Source organism: Sminthopsis crassicaudata, chromosome 2 (genome assembly GCF_048593235.1).
Source record: "Sminthopsis crassicaudata isolate SCR6 chromosome 2, ASM4859323v1, whole genome shotgun sequence".
Classification (NCBI taxonomy): Eukaryota; Metazoa; Chordata; class Mammalia; order Dasyuromorphia; family Dasyuridae; genus Sminthopsis; species Sminthopsis crassicaudata.
This window is the reverse complement of record NC_133618.1, coordinates 311472-332415: the sequence shown is the minus strand read 5'-3', so window position 1 is coordinate 332415 and position 20944 is coordinate 311472. Positions and strand designations below refer to the sequence as shown.

Sequence of the window (20944 nt, the reverse complement as noted above, 5' to 3'; positions counted from 1 at the left end):
TTTGCAGTCTTTTTTATTCAAAATGTAGATATCAAGCCTCCCTAAACAGAGAATTGTTTTCAGAAATCCTTAGTTAAAAATAATCAAATGAAAGCAAACTTTGTTAGTAGCTTTTGTTAATCAATTTTTTTGGAAGAAACAAGCGGTATGAAACTGATGCATATGGTCTTTGGCCTTTTTCTTTTATAATTCTACTTCATGGGGGAAAGTGGAATTTTGGGTTGAATTTTGACAATTTTTCTTTTGTTTGTTTCATTGATGTGTGGAATTTTTGATGGCGTTTTCCTGGCATATCATTTTTTCTTTTATGATCAAGCTCTGCTCCTAGGATAAAGGGGACACTGTGCCAAGCTTCCCCAAGCCCCTTATGCTTCTAGGGGCTCTGTCTGCTTTTTTCAGGAAACAGCCTGGTTTCCCAGACTTTGCCTTCTGAGCTGAGCCTGGAGGCTGCCCCACTGCTCTGCTTTCCTACTGAGCCGGGACTCAAAGGTCTCTGTTGCTGATCTGCTGTGATCAAGACCCTCTCAGCAGCTTTCTCAGTCCGGGGGAGTTGGGCTGAAAACCCTTTTCACCCCAGTGACACTTTCTTGCAGTTTTCCCAATCTGTCTTCAACTGGAGAGTGGTTTCATTCCATTACACTCTGTACAGAGACTTGGTTTTGTGTGGTTTTCCAGGGAAACTGGGAGAGCTCTAGTAGCTTCCTGACTTTACCCCACCATCTTGGCTCTACCACTGGAGATTGGAGCCTCTCTTTCTTTCTCTCTCTCTCTGTCTCTCCTTCCCTCCCTCTCTTATTCCCTCCTTTTCTACTTCCTTTCCTTCCCTCTCTCCTCTTCTCACACATTCACACTCTCCTCTCTCTGGTTTATGCTATCTTGTTCTCTCTCTCTATAATAACTTCGTTACTTCTCTCTAGTTCTCTCTGTCCCTGTCTCTGACTATTTCTCTTTCTCTGTCTCTGTTCCTTTTTTCTTTTTTCTCACTCTGGATCAATCTCTCTCTTCGGCACTTCCTTTTGCTGCTTTCTCTCTCTGGTTCACTCTCTCTTACTCTCTGGCTCTATCTCTTTCTGTCTCTTTTTCACCATATCTTTTTTAATCATTTTCAAAAATTTCTCTCTCACTCTCTGACAATCATTCTGACATTTTTCTGTCTCTCTCTCTTTCTCTCTCCCTCCCTTGTTTTTAGTTTTTTTTTTTTTTTTTTTACTTTCTCTTTCTTACTCCCTCTCTCTCATTCTCTGGCTTCTCCTCTCCCTGTGTTTCTGTCTGTCTGTTTTTCTGTCTCTCTCTCTTTTCCCCTCCTCTTCCCTCCTTCCTTACTTCTCTCTCTCCTTATTTCTCCTTCTGGCATATTCACACTCTCCTCTCTCTGGCTTATGTTGACTCATTCTCTCTGCTTCTCTCTCTATATACATTTGGCACTTCCTCTCTCTATCTCTCTCTTTCCGTCTCTGTCTCTCTGATTCTTTTTGTTTCTGTCTTTCCTATTCTTTTTCAATATCTGGCTCACTTTGCCTTGCTTGTGCTGGCTCTCTCTCTCTCTTCCTCTCTCTCTCTTTGACATTTTCTTCCTCTGCTTTTCTCTTTCTCTGATTCTCTCTGGCTTGCTCTCTCAGTCACTCTGAATCACTCTTTTTCTTTCTCTTTTTTACTCTTTCTTTCACTCTCTGGCTTTTCCTTTCTCTATTTCTATATATTTCTCTGTCTCTCTGACTATCTGTTTCTTTTTCTCTTTATCACTCTTTTTTAATCTCTTGGTGTTTCTGTTTCTCTGTCTGCCTCTCTCTTTCTTTGACTGTTTCTTTTAAGCCAGACTGACAGACTTCAAAGGTATCTTTTAAGTCTACCTGAAAGGCAGGCCCTCAAAAGAAGAGGGCATCATATTGAAGGGATCCCAGGTGCGATGACAGAGGGATTGTTTCACTGCATGGAAAGTGTAATGTCTGGACTAGCTTTCTGGAGGATCTCTGGACGAGCCTTGGTCTTAGCGGGAGAGGGACCATGAGGATGTTCAGGGATAGAGTCTGGAATCTTTACTCTTGAGTCTCAAGTCTGGAGTCTGTGCTCAAGCTCACACACACTCCTTCTCACACTCTCTCACTTTCTCCCCTGTCTCCAGTCCTCTAAGCCCTTAAATATCTTAGTACAATTACATCACTACAGCACACTGAGCATGTGTCAATTGTAGAATCATTACATCACCATACTAAGTATATGTAAACTAGAGAACAATTATCTTATCAATCACAGAGTAAACACCCTGTTGTAAGTATCCTTGTTTCAAATATACTTTTCCAGAGTTCTGGCTCTCTATAATAACCTTTAAGAAACCAATTTTTTCCTTCCCTTTTAACATTTTTATGCTTCTTTTTGGTGTTCTGTATTTGAAGAGCAAATTTTCTGTTCAGTTCTGGTTTATTCATCAAAAATAAATGAAACCCCCCGTATTTCATTGAATATCCACCTTTTTCCTTGAAAGATAATGTTTAATTTTGTTGGACAGTTGATTTTTGGCTGCAGTCCAATTTTCTTTCCCTTTTGGAATATCATATCTCAACCCCTTTAATCCTTTAAAGTGGAAGCTGCTAGGTCCTGGGTAATTCTCATGTGGCCCCTTGCTATTTGAATTTTTTTTTTCTCCTTGATCTGATAATTGCAGATTTTAGCTACAATATTCCTTGGCATTTCCATTTTGGAGTATATTTCAGGAGATGATCTGCAGATTCTTTCAACGGCTGTTTTATCCTCTGGTTCTAGGACATCAGGACAGTTTTCCTTGATGATTTCTTGAAAGATGCTGTCTAGGCTCTTTCATCATTTTTTTCCCCCACACAGTCCAATAATTCTTAGATTACTTCTCCTAGACTTATTTCTCAAGTCAGTTGTTTTTCTGATGATGTATTTTATAATTTCTTCTATTCTTTGGATCTAGATGCCAAATGATGAATTAAGCTACTCAAGAGTGTGGTTAGCCACAACAATATTTGAACATGCTTTGTTTTAAAACATACAATATGTTAAGGTTTGGAAACAATTCTCCCTATGTGGAAAGACCTGAATTAACAGGACCCTTAGGGCCATCTCTTTGGAAAAGCTCATAAAATATTATTAACCTTGGGGACAAGGATGATAAAAAGTTGTCTAATTATTGGAAAGACTTCTTAGTATTCAAGGTGGTAGTTGTGTTTAGAAGTTTATTTCTAGCATAGAAATTATTTTTATCTGATAGATTGTGACCACTGATGCTAATAATTATAAAAATGAGTTTGGAGTAGTTTGTATGGAAGTTATACCTTTCAACCACCTTTAGTTTCAGCAGGCCCTGGCCTTGATTCAAAAAGGGGCTCCTTCCTTGATAGGATCACCTGGAAATTGGCAGGATGACATAACTGTATTAAAAGAGTTGGACAAGACTGAATTACTCAACGACAAATATTCTCCAAGCTTACAGCCTCCTTTAAGGTGAGACCAAGGACTGTTGCCCATATTGCCCAGAGCTCTGGTTTGGGAATCAGTAAGACTCAACTTCATGTGTTTCAATCCTGCCTCAGATACTTATCAGGTGTATCAGCCTGTGAATGTTACTCCAACCTGTTGCCTCACTTTTCCCATGTATAAAATGAGCTGAGAACGAAACTGGAAACTACTCTAGTGTCTTTGTCACCACAGAAATAACACATAAGGCAAAACTGTCATGATGACCTGAAGACCATCAGGTGTAATTGGATGGCAATGGCTTCCAAGCATAGACTTTGTAACATCAAGCCTTCCTTTAGAAGATCACCAGGCCTAATTGTTATGAGTAAAAAAACCTCAACTGAGGTACAAAACTCTGAGTATCAGTAGTTTATTAGGAAAGCATGAACTTAATAATAAAAAGGAACCAAGGGCTTCCCCTTGAAAATAAGGACTTGGAGGATCCCTCCCCATTTTGAGAATAAAACAACAAACAGAAGTTATATGGGAAAAAATAATATAAATGCTTAGAGGATGAAAAGCATTATGGGGACAGGGACAAAATGATTGTTTTAAAGTCTGAAATGTGATTTGATGAGAGCCCCTCTTTGTATCTTGAAAATATTGATATTTTCCACCCAGATCTTGCAGAAATAACTGATAGAGAGCAAGTTTCTTCTAATTGTACAAAAATAACTAGAGATTACATTTCCAGGAATGACATCATTTTGGCTGGTATGAAAACAGATATTCTAGAATTGGATGAGAATAGTTAAACATAAAGAAGATAATTCATTTAGCCTCTTAGAATCATAGGATCTTTAAAGGATTTAGGAGAGACCCTAAGCCTAACCTAAATGTACTGAGACCCATTTACTTTAAATCACTTTTATTGTTTTATGATTTATTACTTGATAAGTAAATATAAACACATTTCCATATTAATAATTACATTGTAAACAAAGCCTAGAAAAAAATGCAGTGGTTTGAATCTTTTTCTGTGTAACTATAAAGCAATAGGTGGTCAGAAAAAAAAATCAGAAAAATGTCAGAAGTACTAATATCTTCTTCTTTGCCTAGTGGCTTACATTCTGACATTGGAGAATCACAAAATATTGTTAAAATTTTGAGGTTCAATCAAAAACCCAGCTGGCTATTGTCAAATTGGAACATTTATTCTTTAAAAATTTTTCCCCTACTCAAAATGATACCTAGTCTTGAAATTAGATTTCTTTGTCATTATTCCCTAATAGTGCTTTGCAAATTTATCATAGATATTGTCACTTTTCTCATTGATAGATAAAAATTGAGAACATTCCTTACTTCCCATAGCTACTTCCTGGCCATTTCTATATCTGAAATGTTTTCCCTGTGAAACCTTTCTCCCTTGCTCCTCATCTTTGTCTCCTGTCTCAATTATTTTAGCAAATGGATGACAGGCTTCTTTATCTCATGTCACATTAACTTTAATCTTTTAGATTCCTTTGTCAAATTTTGTGAAACCCTAAGCACACAAGCTATCAACCTCCTCACTTTCTTTCTGCTTCATTCTTAGTGAATCTATCATAGGATGGGGTATTTTTGTCTCTCTAGTAGAATTTTGTTTGCTCATTTCTCTAATCTATTTGACTTTAAGTTTTATGTGAAAGTTAGATTTTGTTCTTGGGATGGAGAAGATAGTGTCCCAAGATTCTGAATTTTTGTGCTGCTGTTTTCTGAACTCCTTCTGGGGAGCTGTGATTTTTCAACGCTTCCAAGATGACATCATCCAAGAGGCGTGAACTATTCTTCTAACTCTTTGCTCTTATCTGTGAACAACCACAAGAACAAATATTATTTTCTTCCCCTGAATTAACTGGCATCCCTGCTCACTTGCAGCTATGAGCTCCAGTGTGCTATTGCTCATCCTGGGATTGACTAGGACTTGAAATCCAGATCCTCTCAGGGGGAATGAATTACTACGACAGTGTTTTGGCCCCAATGCCAGTAAATGTTTTCCCATAATCTCCTGATCTGATCTCCTTACTATTTGAGGGCTGAGAGCTCCAAAAATCACTTCTGCAGATTAAGTCTCCCCCACCAAGCCGATGCTCGCTTGCCTGGAAGGGGCCTGTGTTGGACTGCACTAAATTATCATACCAGTGAAATAGATTTTTTAGTACATCAAGTTGTCTTAGCCTGGAAAATGGTTTTATTTCATACTCTGTCGGTTCTACTATTCCAGAATTTTTCTGAGGGGTGCTTTTTAAGTTTTTTGGTGGAAAATTTGGAAGATCTAAGATGAGCCACTGCCTTTATTCTGTGATTTTGGTTTCCCTTTTAGTAAAATATATATTTTTTTAGTTTTTTTTTTTTTTTTGATTAAAGCTTTTTATTTTCAAAACATATACAAGAATAATTTGTCACCAGTGACCCTTGCAAAACCTTGTGTTTTAATTTCCCTACCTTTCTCCAATGCCTCCCATACATGGCAAGTAGTCCAATACATGGTAAAAAATATATGTAAATCCATTATCGGTATCCGCATTTATACAATTATCTTGCTGTACAAGAAAAATCAGATCAGAAAGGAAAATAAATGAGAAAGAAAATAAAACGCAAGCAAACAACCAAAAAAGGTGAAAATACTATGTTGTGATTCACACTCAGTTCCCACAGACTTCTCTGGGTGTAGATAGACCATAAGACCATTGGGACTAGCGTGATTCATCTCACTGTTGAGAAGAGCCATGCCCATCAGATTTAATCACTATATAATCTTGCTGTTGTACACATTGTTGCATACAATGATCTCTTACTTCTGCTCATTTCACTCAGCATCAGTTCATGTCTTTCCATGATGATTGTGTCTTACAGAACAATAATATTCCATAACATTCATACACCATAACTTAGTTATTCTCCAACTCATGGGCATCCACTCAGTTTCCAGTTTCTTGTCCTTACAAAAAGGGCTGCCATAAATATTTTTGCACTTTTGGATCCCTTTCTCTCCTTTAAGGTCTCTCTGGGATATAGGCCTAATAGAAACACTGCTGGATTAAAGATTATGAACAGTTTGATAGCCCTTTGGGCAAAGTTTCAAACTGTTTGCCAGAATGGTTGGATCATTTCACAACTCCACCAACAATACATTAGTTTCCCACATCCCCTATAACATTTGTCCTTATCTTTCTCTGTCATTTTAGCCAATATGAGAAGTGTATAGTGGTACTGCAGACTTATCTTAATTTGCATTTCTCTCATTAATAGTGATTTAGAGAGCCTTTCATATGACTAGAAATGGTTTCCATTTCTTCATCTGAAAATAATTTATCCTTTCATCATTTATCAACTGGAGAAAGGCTTGAATTTTTATAAATTTGAGTCAATTATATATATTTTAGAAATGAAGCCTTTATCAGAGCCCTTGAATATAAAATGTTTTCCTAGTTTACTGCTTTCCTTCTAATCTTGTCTGCATTAATTTTGTTTGTACAAAAACTTTTTAAATTAATATGATCAAAATTTTTTATTTTGTCTTCGATGTTCTCTAGTTCTTTGGTCACAAATTCCTTCTTTCTCCACAGATCTGAGAGGTAAACTATCTTGTGTTCTTCTGATTTGCTTATAATATTACTTTTTATATCTACATCTTGAACTCATTTTGAACTTATCTTGGTATACGATGTTAGATGTGGATCAATGCCTAGTTTCAAATTTTCTAAGCAGTTATTGTCAAATAGTGAGTTCTTATCCCAAAAGCTGGGGTCTTTGGGTTTGCCAAAGACTATATTACTATAGCCATTTACCTATTTTGTCCTGTGAACAAACCCTATTCCACTGTTCAATTACTCTATTTCTTAGCCAGCATCAAATTGTTTTGATGATCACTGCTTTATAATAGTTTTAGGTCGGACACAGCTAGGCCACCATTTGAATTTTTTCATTAATTACCTTGAAGTTCTTCACCTTTTGTAATTCCAGATGAACCTTACTATTTTTTTTTTTTCTAGATCTCTAAAATAACTTCTAAGGAGTTTGATTGGTATGGCACTAAAATAGATTTAGGTAGATTTTTTAAATATTTGCTTGGCCTACCAATGAGCACTTGATATATTTTCAATTGATTAGATCTGATTTTATTTGTGTGGAAAAGTGTTCTGCAATTGTGTTCATATAATTTGCCTTGGCAAGAACTCTCTTGTTTAAAAGAGTTTTTTTTTTACACTAATTACATTCATAAAACCTCTCCTCAGTTTGCATTCTCTTATGTCCAGTGAGAACTCTACTTTCTCTAAAAGTCTTTCCACAATTTACATTCATAAGATTTCCCTCAAGTGGATTTTCTGATGTCGAATAAAAATTTAATTAAAAAATTTTTTTTTAAAGTGTTTTATTTTCAAAACAGGCATGGATAATTTTCAACATTCACCCTTGCAAAACTTGTCAAATTTTTTCCCTCCCTTGCTCCCACCCCATCCCCTCCTCTAGCAATGTGATACCCATGCAAATAACCCAATTTCACTTAGCAAGAGTTTCATGTAAGTCTTTCTAGGCCTCTCTGAAATTGTCCTGCTGATTATTTCTTATAGAAAAATAATATTCCATAATGTTCATCTACAATAACTTATTTAGCCATTCTCTAACTGTTGGGAATTCACTCAAAAACTTCCCTTTTTAAAAAAACACTTCCCACATTACTTATATTCATAAGGTTTCTTGCCAGGGTGGATTGTCTGATGTCCGGTACGAGCTCACTTCTAAATACCTTTTTACACAGATTACATTCTTACCATTTCTCTCCAGTGTGGACTCTCTGATGTGTATTAAAAGTTCTTCTGTTTGTAAAAGCTTTTCCACATTATTTAAATTCATAAGGTGTCACTCCACTGTGGAATCTCTGATGTCTAGTAAGAGCACCCTTTTTTCTAAAAGTCTTTCCACACTGGTTACACTCATTAGGTTTCTCTTCAGTGTGGGTTTTCTGATGATTAGTAAGACTTTGCTTATGTCTAAAATGCTTTCCACACTCTTTACATTCATAAGGTTTCTCTCCAGTGTGGATTTTCTGATGTCCAATAAGAGCTCCATTTTTTCTAAAAGTCTTTCCACACTGCTTACATTCATAAGGTTTTTCTCCAGTGTGGGTTCTCTGATGTCCAATAAGAGTTCCATTTTCTCTAAAAGTCTTTCCACACTGCTTACATTCATAAGGTTTCTCTCCAGTGTGAATTCTCTGATGTCCAATAAGAGCTCCCTTTTTTCTAAAAGTCTTTCCACACTGTTCACACGCATAAGGTTTCTCTCCAGTATGGATTTTTTGATGTCCAGTAAGAGCTCCCTTTTTTCTAAAAGTCTTTCCACACTGTTCACACTCATAAGGTTTCTCTCCAGTGTGGATTCTTTGATGACCAATAAGAGTTCCCTTTTCTCTAAAAGCCTTTCCACATTGGTTACATTCATAAGGTTTCTCTCCAGTATGGATTCTTTGATGACCAATAAGAGTTCCCTTTTCTCTAAAAGTCTTTCCACATTGATTACATTCATAAGGTTTCTCTCCAGTGTGGATTCTCTGATGATCAATAAGACGTTGCTTATATATAAAAGCCTTTCCACACTGGTTACATTCAAAAGGTTTTTCTCCAGTGTGGGTTCTCTGATGTAAAGTAAGAAATCCTCTATTTGTAAACGCTTTTCCACATTGATTACATTCATAAGGTTTCTCTCCAGTGTGGGTTCTCTGATGTACAGTAAGAACTCCCCTTTTCCTAAAAGTCTTTCCACAATGGTTACATTCATAAGGTTTCTCTCCAGTGTGGGTTCTCTGATGTACAGTAAGAGCTCCCTTTTGTCTAAAAGCCTTTCCACATTGATTACATTCATACGGTGTCTCTCCAGTGTGGATTCTCTGATGATCAGTAAGAGCTCCCTTGTCTCTAAAAGTCTTCCCACATTGATTACATTCATAAGGCTTCTCTCCAGTGTGGGTTCTTTGATGTCCAGTAAGAGATACCTTTTGTCTAAAAGCCTTTCCACATTGTTTACATTCATAAGGTTTCTCTCCAGTGTGGATTTTTTGATGTCTAATAAGAGCTCCATTTTGTCTAAAAGCCTTTCCACATTGGTTACATTCATAAGGTTTCTCTGCAGTGTGGGTTGTCTGATGTAAACTAAGAAATCCTCTATTTGTAAAAGCCTTTCCACATTGGTTACATTCATAAGGTTTCTCTCCAGTGTGGATTCTCTGATGGTCAGTAAGACTGTTCTTATGTCTGAAAGCCTTCCCACATTGATTACATTCATAAGGTTTTTCTCCTGTGTGGATTCTCTGGTGTGTAGTAAGAATTCCTCTTTTTATAAAAGATTTCCCACATTGGTTACATTCGTAAGGCTTCTTTCCAGTGTGAATTCTCTGATGTATGCGAGTTTCTTTTTTTATAAAACTTTTTCTACATTGGTTTTCTTCATAATGTCTCTCTCCAATCTGGCTTCTCTCATGTGATTCACTGATTTCTCTCCAAGTAAAGTCACAGGGACCATCACCCATGAGTCTTTGCCTGTGAGTTTCAAACCCAGAATGGCTTAGCTCTGTAGGAGTTCCCTTCATTCCAAGTCTGATTTCTGCTTCTAAAAAAGAAAGAAAGAAAGAAAACAACAAACAATTAAAGAAATATAAACATGATGTATATATATACATATATATATGCATATATATATATACATACATACATATATATATATATATATATATACATATATATATGCATATATATACATACATATATATATATATATATATATATATATATATATATATATATATATATATATATATATATATATAAATAATATATGTTTATTTATTTATATCCCCTTCCCTCCATTAGCAGAAGACAAACTCAGTTGTTTCTCTTCCTAGGCAAAGAGAAAAATTCTAAATGGGTAGAAGCAATCACTTTAAATCTCATTAGTTTACATTCGAAACATAATTTATTTTTTAAGGAGCTTCACGCACATTTACAGTGGAGCCTCACAATAAACCTGTGATAATTCTGAAAGTGCCTTCATTCTGATTAGGTGCACAACTCGGGTCAGAATGGCTGAGTGATCTGACCTCAATCCGAGCAGCTTGGACTAACATTTACATCCTGTGATTGCTCTGCCTATAGTATGTGACAAAGGATCTCCACAATTTTTCCATTTGTCTTTCATTATTTGTACTTTCAATGCTTTTTCCATAGATATGTCATATAGTGCATATATACTAAATACTCAAGTTATTTTATGCTCCATCCTACCTATAACCATAACAAATTTCAATGATAATCACTTTGAATTTTATTTTTTTCTATTACATTATCTGAGGTCATATGTAGAAGGCTAATCCACTTACTATTTGTAACAATACAATTTGTAACATACCTGAATAACATATCAAAAGTGAGTTTGTTCTGACACATTACTTTTTTTTGATATAGCTAATACTTATTTTTTAAAAAAACAATTATTATAGGGCAGCTAGGTGGTGCAGTGGATATAGCACCAGTCCTAAAGTCAGGAGGACATGAGGTCAAATCTGCTCTCAGACACTTAACACTTTCTGGCTGTGTGGTGTTGAGCACCCGGCTCACATTCACCCCATCCTCTGTTATCCATTGGATTTCCTCCTTTCCCTAGACCCCCTTCCCCTAGATGGCAAGTAATCCAATACAGATTAACCCCAATTGCCTTAGAAGAAAAAAAATTATAATTAGGTGCCCCTTGCTTAGCATAACACATGAAATTTTTAAAAAACATATGAAAATATCCACATCTGAAAATGTATTTCATATAGAAAAGTGAGTTCCTCATCCTGTGATATGGAAGGGAGTTCCACTATGGCAATCCTTTCCCTTTCAGAAGCTCACAAACCCCTTGAAGGATTGATATAATGATTCAAGGGATCTGACCCAAAAATGTCTCAGTGGCACCTTCAGTGGTAAATAAATGCCTGAGTTGGTTACACAGGTAGCTGGCCTCTGAGACAGATGTGCACATTTCCACCTTAACAGTTGTCTTTCAGTAATTTCAAGCTCTCAGAATCACCAACACACTGCAGAGGAGGATTGTGCAGTGATCCCATCAAACTCTGGCTACTTCTAAATGCTTCTAACTTTTGGTTTCTCAAAATGACACCAAAGTATTCCCAGCATTCCAGGAAGGTTGAACATTCATATACAAATGGCCAGAGGAGGGCAAAGACCCATGGGGCTGTCTCTCCCTGGACCAGTGTCGGTCTCTCCTTCCTGGGTTACCTAGCAACCTCATCTCTAATTGCCTGAGTAAGATGTGACTTGGGTCTGCATTCCTGCAGCAGTGCTGGCAGGCTACTTGAAAACCAGGTCAGGAGGCAGGGACAGGAGAGGCCATTATGAAATCATCATGGAAGGCCACAAGCTTTCCAGAAAATCAGACCTTAAAGTGCCACTCATTGACATGTGTAAGCTTATTTTCTAATTTGAATGTTTCCTCTGAATATGTTATTCTTCTATCTGGCAGTTTCTCAAAGGAATTGGTTGGGGATATGGATTGGTCATTTAGTAGGGATTCAGTTACTATCCTTTCAAAGGTTGTGAGTATTTAAATTATTATAGAAAAGCAACTTAAAACAATATTTGAAATTGACCCTTGAGTACATTTGTCATTTAGTGCAATACTTGTCAAGAGCCAATATAAACATTAATCTTTTAAACAATAATTATCAATTGCTTTTGATTGGCTAGAGATTAAAAAATAAATTTCCATGTCTCAACAGAAGCTTGTGCAATTCTCCATTTTCTACCTCATACACATATGACTATGTTCATCATATCTGTTTCAAAATCAAAATACAGTTACAGTGGATAGAAAATGGACAGGGCCTTGAATCAGGAAACACAGGGTTTTAATCCCACTTCAGAAATTTGCTGGTCAAGTTATGGGACCTCTGTTGGATTCAGTTTTTTTATCTGTGAAATGGGCATAATAATATCGGTTAAGTCCTTGGATTCTCATGAGGATAAAATAAGACAATGCAGAGCATGGTAAGCAGGGCTGTAGAAATGCTAGCTATTTTCTTTCACTTTGGCTCTTTCTTCCCCAGTCCTGCTCTCCTTCTTAAACCATTATGATCTTCACCAATTAATGATGCAGTGAAGCACTAAATTATTCAGCTCATCTGGTACACAGTGGGTCTCTCCACAGTCTCTAGTGTATTGTCTGTCCCACCACTCTGTGACCTCCAGGAGAGCAGGGCATGTCCCTCACATCTCTCTGTGTTCCTGGTGTTTAGCCCAGGGCTGCCCTGTAGCAGGCCCTTAATTGTTTACTGGCCAGAAGTTCTAAGAATGGCTCAAGTCCCAAACCTAATCGCCTGGGGCACTTTCAGGAGAGTTCCATTGCCCCAAATCCCTAACAGTGGCTTCTTATAAGATTATAGATGAGCACTGGAAGGGCTCAACAGGGCCATGGAGTGTGACCCACTCATTCTGTAGATGGGAAACCGAGGTTCACTGAGGAGCCCTGGTCACTGCTGCCAAGAAATATCCATTACAGAATTCTAAGTCTGGCCTTTCTCACCAAAACTGAGCATTTACTTCAGTGTAACTCCCAGAAGATTTTTGTAACCACAGCTCTCAGAGACCTGCTTTCACCTGACTCACCTGGAGAGCAGCTCCTGAGGCTTTCTTGGTCCAGCATCCACAGTGCTTCCCTTTGCTCAAAATAAGAGGTCACCTCTTCTCTGAGAACTGGAAGCCCTGGACATGGAAAGCAGTTAGAAAGAAAATGGAGAGAAGTTGGCCACTGAGTTCTCCTTAGGGAAACAATGAGGGTCCAGAGCTGCTCCATGCTGAAATTCAGCCCCTGATGTTCAGACATATCCGTCCATTCTCACCCATTGGGGCTTGTAGAGCAAGTCACCTAAAGCAGGATGTGCCCTCTATTTGTACAGCTTCCTCCCCATACAGAGCCAAAGGCCTTCCTCCCACCTCCTGTCCTGTGAGGCTCCCTTCTGGCAGAAACTTCTGATCCCAAACCTGAGTAAAAAGAGTTACTGGGTAGGAGCAGACTCAGGCCTGATCAAGGGGGACCTTGAGCTTAGCACACCTTTCTTTACAGAATGATAGACTCATTCCATGGTTTCCATTTTCTATAACTTAAAGAGAGCCGGTTATTCAGTGGAGAATACTGGGCATAAAGTCAAGTGTACCTGAGTTTGAAGTGAGCCTTGGATTAGGAAAATCAATTAAACTCTGTTTTTCTCAGTTTCCTCAATTCTCAAATGGAGATAACAATATTACCCTAACTTTGAAACTAAAGATGAGAATAAAGTGACAAAATATTATGTTTTACTTTTAATTTATAAACAAACATTTCCATACATTAAAAAGATGAGTGCACATGAAACTGTAAATCCATAATGTACACCTTTCTATTACTGTCAAATAGACAAGAAAATTGTCATGAAAATTCTTTCCCTTCACTTTGCCTGTCCCCAACATAGGCATGGCTGCCATTACACAGATATTTTTATACACACATAATTAATACACAGACATGTAAATATATATATGCACACACACACACACACACATGCACATATACTTATGTAAAGTTATGATAACCTTATTTCTGTTTATCAAGTTTTTCTCTGGATGCAAAAGGCATCTTTCTTGATTTGTCCTTTATCATTAATTTAGGTACTTAGAAATAGTCAAAATAACTTATTTGCTGGAAGTTGTTCATGATTAATGTTACTGTATTGTAACGAACGCATATGGCACAGCACCGGGCAAATAGGTAGTAAAAAAAAAATATGCTTTTCCCCCCTTCCATTCCTTTCCCACCACTTAGAAATGCCCACCTAGCTGTCTGAGTCTCATCGCTTTTGCTGGAATTTGAAGGCAATACTAAGGCAGGTTAACTAGAAACTTCCCATACTCTAGGGCCAACAGTTGCTTTGAGCTACAAATTGATGCTTGTAAAAAAGAAGAATATTCCAAATACTAGACCCATCCCCCAAAGGAATGAGTTGAAAGGAAACGCTGTGTGAGAAATTTTCAGAGCTTTGGCAGACACAATTTGTGTCCAGGTAGAGGCTAACCTCTAAGATTAGTTCCATGTTTCAGATGCTTCCCCTGATTTAATCTTTGATCTGGAATGGGTAAGAGAGAGTTTCAGGAACAACAAAGGACATCCCCAGGTCCTATCATGCAAGGCAAAGACCAGCACTTGCTCTTCTCTTTCCCCATCCCCCAATCTCGCACCCTGGGGAATGGAGATTTTCCCTTTGAGTGCAGACCTGCCGTCATCAGGGGAAGTGCCCTTACCCAGGGAGAGCAGGTTCTTGGCGTTCTCCACCATGACCTCCTTGTACAGCTCCTTCTGGGAGGGGTCCAAGAGCTCCCACTCCTCCTTAGTGAACTCCACAGCCACATCCTTGAAGGTCACCATCTCCTAAACCATGAAAAGGAACAAGATGAGGAGCAGAAAGAGCCTTCTGAAGTAGAATCCAAACTGCTCCAATTTGCTGGAGAAAACTGAAACTCAGAGCAGGGATTTGCCCAAAGGTCACAGGCTCTGTGAGAGTCAGGGTCAGCTCTTGAGACTGTGGTCATTAAGAGACTGAGAGAATTCGGGATCAGCTGAAATAAGTGACTTATTGTGGAACACAACGGGATGGCATCCTAGGCCCCAGGCATGTCCCTTTAACGACAAGGATGTGAAGGAGCGGGAGGAGGCGGGACCAGGTGAGTAAAGAGGAAGGAAAGAGACAGACAAGGGAGGAGAAAGTGAACAGGGGGGAGGCCGCCTCCTCCTCCCCCACCCCCTCCCTCCTGTCTGCTCCCTCCGCGCCCCCTTGTGGAGACTTTGGACATTCCCAGGCAAGTCTGGCACAAATGATTCAGAAAGCAGAGAAGGAAACAAGGAGAACTGACTCTGCTTCCAGGCAAGTACCAACATGGCTGACACAGCCTCAGAGCAGGAGGCAGCAAGTGAAGCAGGCAGTGATACCGAGGAAGTCCCTGTGGGGGCGCCACTCCCCTCCCCCGCTGTGGGCCGCTCGGACCCAGCGGCGCCCCCTTGGGGCGCTTTAAGCCAGTAGCATCTCCTTTGTGCTGCTCTAACCCGGTAGCGCCCCCTTGGGGCCCAGCTAGGCCAAACTTCCCAGTCTTTGGGCTCCCACCGGGACCCCACGGACACAGAGCCACCAGGGGAGCATTCTGGCTTTGTTCAGGCATCCTCTCAGTGGGGGCAGCAGAGGAGGAGCTCTGCTCTGTCTGCTGCAGCTGCCTCCTCCAGGAGGGCCAGGCCCCGCCCTCTCACAACTGCCAAGGCGTGGCTCAGACCAGAGGCTTCTGGAATTAGGGCTGGTCCCAGGAGGAGATCTTGCAAGAGGACACGCCCCTCGCCCTCTCAAAGAACCTATAGCAGGCCTTAACTCCTGCAGACAAGACCTCCTGCCTCAGAGGCCCCGCCCCTTTGCACCTCCTGGGCCCGCCCTTCCAGCTGACTCTGCGGCACATTGAGCCAAGGTAAATCCAAACAGAGGAAGGAAATTACAAGTCAAAGAAGGATTATCGTCTCCTCGATTTTAAACACAGTCCAGTCACAACGACCATGGTAAATTATCCAAGGAACATTCACTATGATCAAGTGGGATTTCTACCAGGGAAGGAAAGACATTTCAACATTAGGGGAAAAATGCGCATAATCACATTCTAAACCAAAACATCTGAAATCACAGTGAATTCAACAGATAAAGAGAATGCTTTGGACAAAGTACAACCCTCTGGGGCAGACATTTAATCAGAAGTGCAGGCCTAACCGGGCCAGAGTTCTTGGAAGAATGACAGCTAGAGCTAGACGTGGTTATGATATAGGAACTATCACCAGCTTGCTTGTAAAAACTAGATGAATACACCATCTTCTAAACGAAAAAAAGGTTCACTTTTAAAATAAGTTTTATAAGTTTTGGAAAATAAAAAAAAAACGGAAAAAATGTAAAAACATGGAATAAGAGTCCTTGAGGGGAAACTAAATGGAAAAGAAATAAGTTTTGTGAAAAAAAGAATCAAGTTCATAAAACGTTGCCCATACAACAAACTCTCTAAAAACTTATAGACCAATTGGAAGCCCCCAAGACAAAGACTGAATGACAATGACAAATACTGAACCAAATTCAAGAGACTTTAACATAAGGAAGAAAATGTAAGACATCTCAAAGTAAAAGAGTCAGAGAAGGGAGCAAGGAAAACTTAAGTATCACTGTCCTAGCAGAATCCCCTGAAAAAAACAGCTCACAAGACTTGAAGAAATTGTTAAAGTCCCCACCTATATCCTAAGGAGAGGAAATATCCACAGGGCACTTTGGTGAGACAGGCCTGAAGTTTTTTCAGAAATGTGCTTTCAGCTGTTCTTGTCATAACCTTGCAGTTAAAAGCACGTTCCTTTCCCAGGTAAAGTCCATAGAGCAACGATCTTAGAGGTCACAGAAGACCAGGTCCTTGATCGTATTCCAGCTCCAAGAGCCTTGGCCAAGTATCAAAATTTCCTGATAAGGGCAGCTCCCTTTGGTAGCCCTGGGAACCTCTCCCATGACTAGCTTGTGTGCTCTTGTGTGAATAGAGCTCCTGATGGCCAAGAGAAAAATTCTCAGATTTCTCTCTGCATCTTCCTCGAATCACCTCAACTTCCTCCTAGGAAATCATCACCAAAATGCAGAGCTGCCAAGTCATAGAGAAATATCCTGCAAGCCTCCAGAAAGAATGTCCAACACAATCAAGTACCAAGGAGCCACCATTAGCACTGGACCCAAGGTTAGCAGCAGCTTTCCTTATGCAGCAGAGAACTTAGACTAAAATAACAGCAGGCAAAGGACACGATCTTATGGCCAAAAGTAAATTATGAACAAAACCATGCTATTAGGGGAAAGGACCTTTAATGGAAATTCTCCCAGACATTCCTGAGGAAAAGAGCATAGATGAAAAATAAAAAAAACTTTAGAAGTTCAAACACAAGTGAAAAGAAATACAAAAAGCAATCCAGAATGAACTAGCCTCAGGGACTCAAAATAAAAGGACAAACCAGTTATAGGCAATCACGGTGAATCATGATAGGAGTCCACTTAAACCCCTCTTTGGGCTCACAGAAAGAATCAAAGTAAAGGAAAGCTGGAAGTGATTTTGTCATATCTTGATGACCTTAAGGAGAAACCAGAAAGAGGGGAAGTGGGTGGAGAGAAAGGAGGGAGAGCAAATGTTATTTGTGGCAAGGAGGGTCTGCAGGTAGAAATCTCCACAAACAAAGGAGTGGGGAAATCCGAACCTCCGTCATCTGGTCAAAGGAAGGAAGGATAAATGGAGAAGTGTGATGTACTCCCCAATGAAAAGAGGGGAGAAGAAAAAGGGGAGGGAGTTATGGGGAGGAGAGATGAAGGGAGGGATCAGTCCGGAGCAAAACAAAGACAAAGGATGTACACAAATGTGTCTTGCTCTGGGGGTAAAGGAACTGGAGGCATTGATCAGAGTTCCTGTGTACATACGCATGTGTACTGCAGTTGTGTCCCTGTGTATGTGTGTGATGGATGGGGAAGACATGGATAAGTAAGGGCCATAAATGTATGGGCGCGGCAGTGACCTCGGCTTACCACAAAGACCAACACAGATTGCTGAGGAATAAGGAGGAACCACGTTGTTGCCTGTACTCTGGTGCAGGAAGGAGAAAGGTTTTAGGACATCAGCAAGTGGATCTTTTCATAATTCAGAAGGACCGGGCCTTGCATGAATGTGTGAAAAAGTGAGACAGCGGATCATGGGTGTTATAAATGTATGTGTGACTGTGAGTATGTATTTCTCTGAGTTTATGTAACTGTGTGAGTGAGTGTGAGAGTGTGAGAGAGTGTGTGTGTGTGTGTGTGTGTGTGTGTGTACATGCACATATACACACAGAGGAACACTGAGGCATATTGAGCACACGTTGCTGACCCCTGGAGATAAATTATTTAGATAAAACCATGAGAAACTGTGCTTCAGGAGCTTCAGGGCAGCGTGGCCACAGGAGGCCAAGAGCAGGAGAGACTTGGGGTGGGGAGGGGGCTGGGGGGGGGCCAAAGGGAGCAGATCTGACCCCTGGGAAGGAGATTCCTGAGGAAGCAAGTGGAGCACCTCCTCAGTGCTCTGTAATGAAATAACCCCCAGCAGGGGGCGTGCACGGGCTTTGGTGCCCAGATGCCAGGGGCCCAAGGAATCCGCTGGGCACGGCAGGGTTGTTATGCTGTGTGTCCCCCTTTTTGTAAAGAAATGACCCGTCCATCAGGCCCTGCCCCCGCCACAGCCCATCCCCCGTCTCCAGGATGGCTGTGGCTGCTGATGGGCTGGGGTCTGGGGATGGACTGCACTCACCCGAGGAGGAGGTCCGAGGCTCCCGGGGCCCATCCCCTCTGGCTCCCGGCTCCCTGTGGAGGTGGCAAAGCAACCAGAGTGACTCATTGCGTCCACTTCCTCCCTCTGGGCCCCGGTCTCCATCCCGGGGTCCTGTTGCTCCCACCCTGGAAGGACCCTCAGAAGTGACAAGGCCAAAGCTCTTCCAGACAGAGGTCCCAGGGGACCCTGGGGCTTTCATTCTAAGCCCCTCAGAAATCCCAGAGCAAGGCCAGGAGCTCCAGGAGCGTCCCTCCCCCCTCTGCCTGTGCCAGAGAAGCCCAGCGGACTGCCTGGGGCTCCCGGCCTGGGGGACCGCTCTTTGGGCCCACCCACTGTGGGTGTCTGTCTCTGACTCGGTCCCTGCTGGGGCCAGTCCTTGGTCACGTGAAGCTGGAGCGGGAAACGCTCCCAGAGGACGAGGGGACTTTCCCCTCTTTTCTGAGCAGGAGGAGCCCACAGCAACTCCTGGAGTGCGAGGTCCCCCAGGGCTTCCAGACTGCCCCCTGCAGAACAGTGCAGGAGGGGCCGCGAGGGGGCGCTGTGGATGGAGCACAGCCCTGAATTCGGGAGGACCCGAGTTCTAATCTGGTCTCAGGCACCTCGTACCTCAACCCTGGCTGTGGGACCCTGGGCAGTAAAAGCACAGTGCAGGAGGGGCAGGAATGGAGCCCCCGGGGAATGATCGGGAATGATCTGGAAAGCTAGAGCCCGGAGACTGGATCCAGTCTGGGACTGAACCCCAAGGCTCAGGGAGAAGAGGGGCGGAGGAAGCAGGAGGCTTGGGGAGCAGGGTCCGGGAGGCCACAGGCCAGCACGTCCATGGGGAGGAGGGAAGTGCTCCTGACGGAGCGCGGAGCAGGGGAGGACCGCGGGGGCTTGGGAGCACTGGGGCCCGGAGCCTCATTAGAAGGCAGAAATGAGGAAGTCTGGGAATGTCCGACCCGACGGGAAATCTGGCCAAGTGCGGAAGCGAAGGTTTAGGGCTGGGGGAGCTCATCGCACAGACGCCGCGGCGGAGAGGAGGGCTCCTGGAGCCGGAGGCCCCGAGCCGCGAGTTCCGGAGCGGAGACCCCAAGGCCAGGGCGGCCACGGAAGCCAGGAAGCCCGGGGGCTGCAGGCTCCGACCTACCTGGGGCTGCAAGGACAGGCCCGGCTTCGGAGTGTCGCTGATCTCGGGGAACGGGAGAGATCCGAGCTCCGGGAGACGGGGACAGATCCGAGCTCCGAGAAACGGGGAGAGATCCGAGCTCCGGGAGACGGGGACAGATCCGAGCTCCGGGAGACGGGGACAGATCCGAGCTCCGGGAGACGGGGACAGACAGGAACTTCAGAGGAAGGCAGAGCAGTTTGTGTGCAGGGAATGGAGAGCGGTGTCACTTCCTGCTTCCGGCAGCCCCGCGCGGGCGGGTCTTCCCAAGAACCCCGCCCCGTCCCTCCCCCAGGGCGGTGGAGCCCTTTCCTCCAATCACAGGGAGGGGCTGGGCTTGGGCCTCCCGGCGCCTCTCCTACCTCAGCCCTGCCCCCCTTCACACAAAGATCTTCGGCCCTAAACTCCTCCCAGACCTCCCGAGTCCTCCACAGGGCTCAAATCACAACCGGGCCACACCCCCCTCCGGGCTGCTCATCTCTGAGAGCTCCTCCTCCCCTCGGCCTCCTCCCGATCCTCCCCAGGGCCTCCTCCTCCTCTTCCCCAAGCCCTCCTCCTCCTCCTCCTCCTCCTCCTCCTCCTCCTCCTCCTCCTCCTCCTCTTCCTCTTCCTCCTCCTCCTCCCCTCAGCCTCCTCCTCCTCCCTTCCCACACTCGCCCCTCCTCCTCCTTGGCAGAAAGACCCCCTCCCCCCTGCTGAAACTGCCTCAGGAGACTAACGCCCAGGAGGGGAGCCCACGCTCTGACCCTCTGGAAGCCAAAGGCTCCTGGGACAGTCGGGGGCTGCACAGCATCAGTAACTGTAGATCAGGACTGGATTGTACTGAATTTTCCTCAGTCACTGGGATCTTGGACCCTCTACAAGTCTACAAGGCAAACGACCCTTAAAATTCAGCCTTAAACCACATGGTGCG

At 42.3% G+C, this 20944-nt stretch overlaps 1 protein-coding gene across 3 annotated transcripts; it reads right to left on the bottom strand.

The window, feature by feature from the left end:
• Positions 1-1241: 1241 nt before the first annotated feature.
• LOC141553867 (uncharacterized) lies at positions 1242-20488 on the bottom strand. Of its 3 annotated transcripts, XM_074285293.1 has the most exons (5): positions 20014-20488; positions 18864-18916; positions 14790-14916; positions 13122-13217; positions 1242-10068 (listed from the first exon to the last, which is right to left on the bottom strand). In XM_074285293.1, exons 2-5 carry the CDS (start codon positions 18894-18896, stop codon positions 8303-8305), a joined length of 2022 nt encoding a protein of 673 aa, XP_074141394.1. In that variant the 5' UTR covers positions 18897-18916; positions 20014-20488; the 3' UTR covers positions 1242-8302. The 3 variants fall into 3 exon arrangements, with proteins under 3 accessions (XP_074141394.1, XP_074141395.1, XP_074141393.1); XM_074285294.1 differs by lacking the exon at positions 18864-18916; XM_074285292.1 differs by lacking the exon at positions 20014-20488 and having other exon boundaries at positions 18864-19980.
• Between the last annotated feature and the right edge of the window lie 456 nt (positions 20489-20944).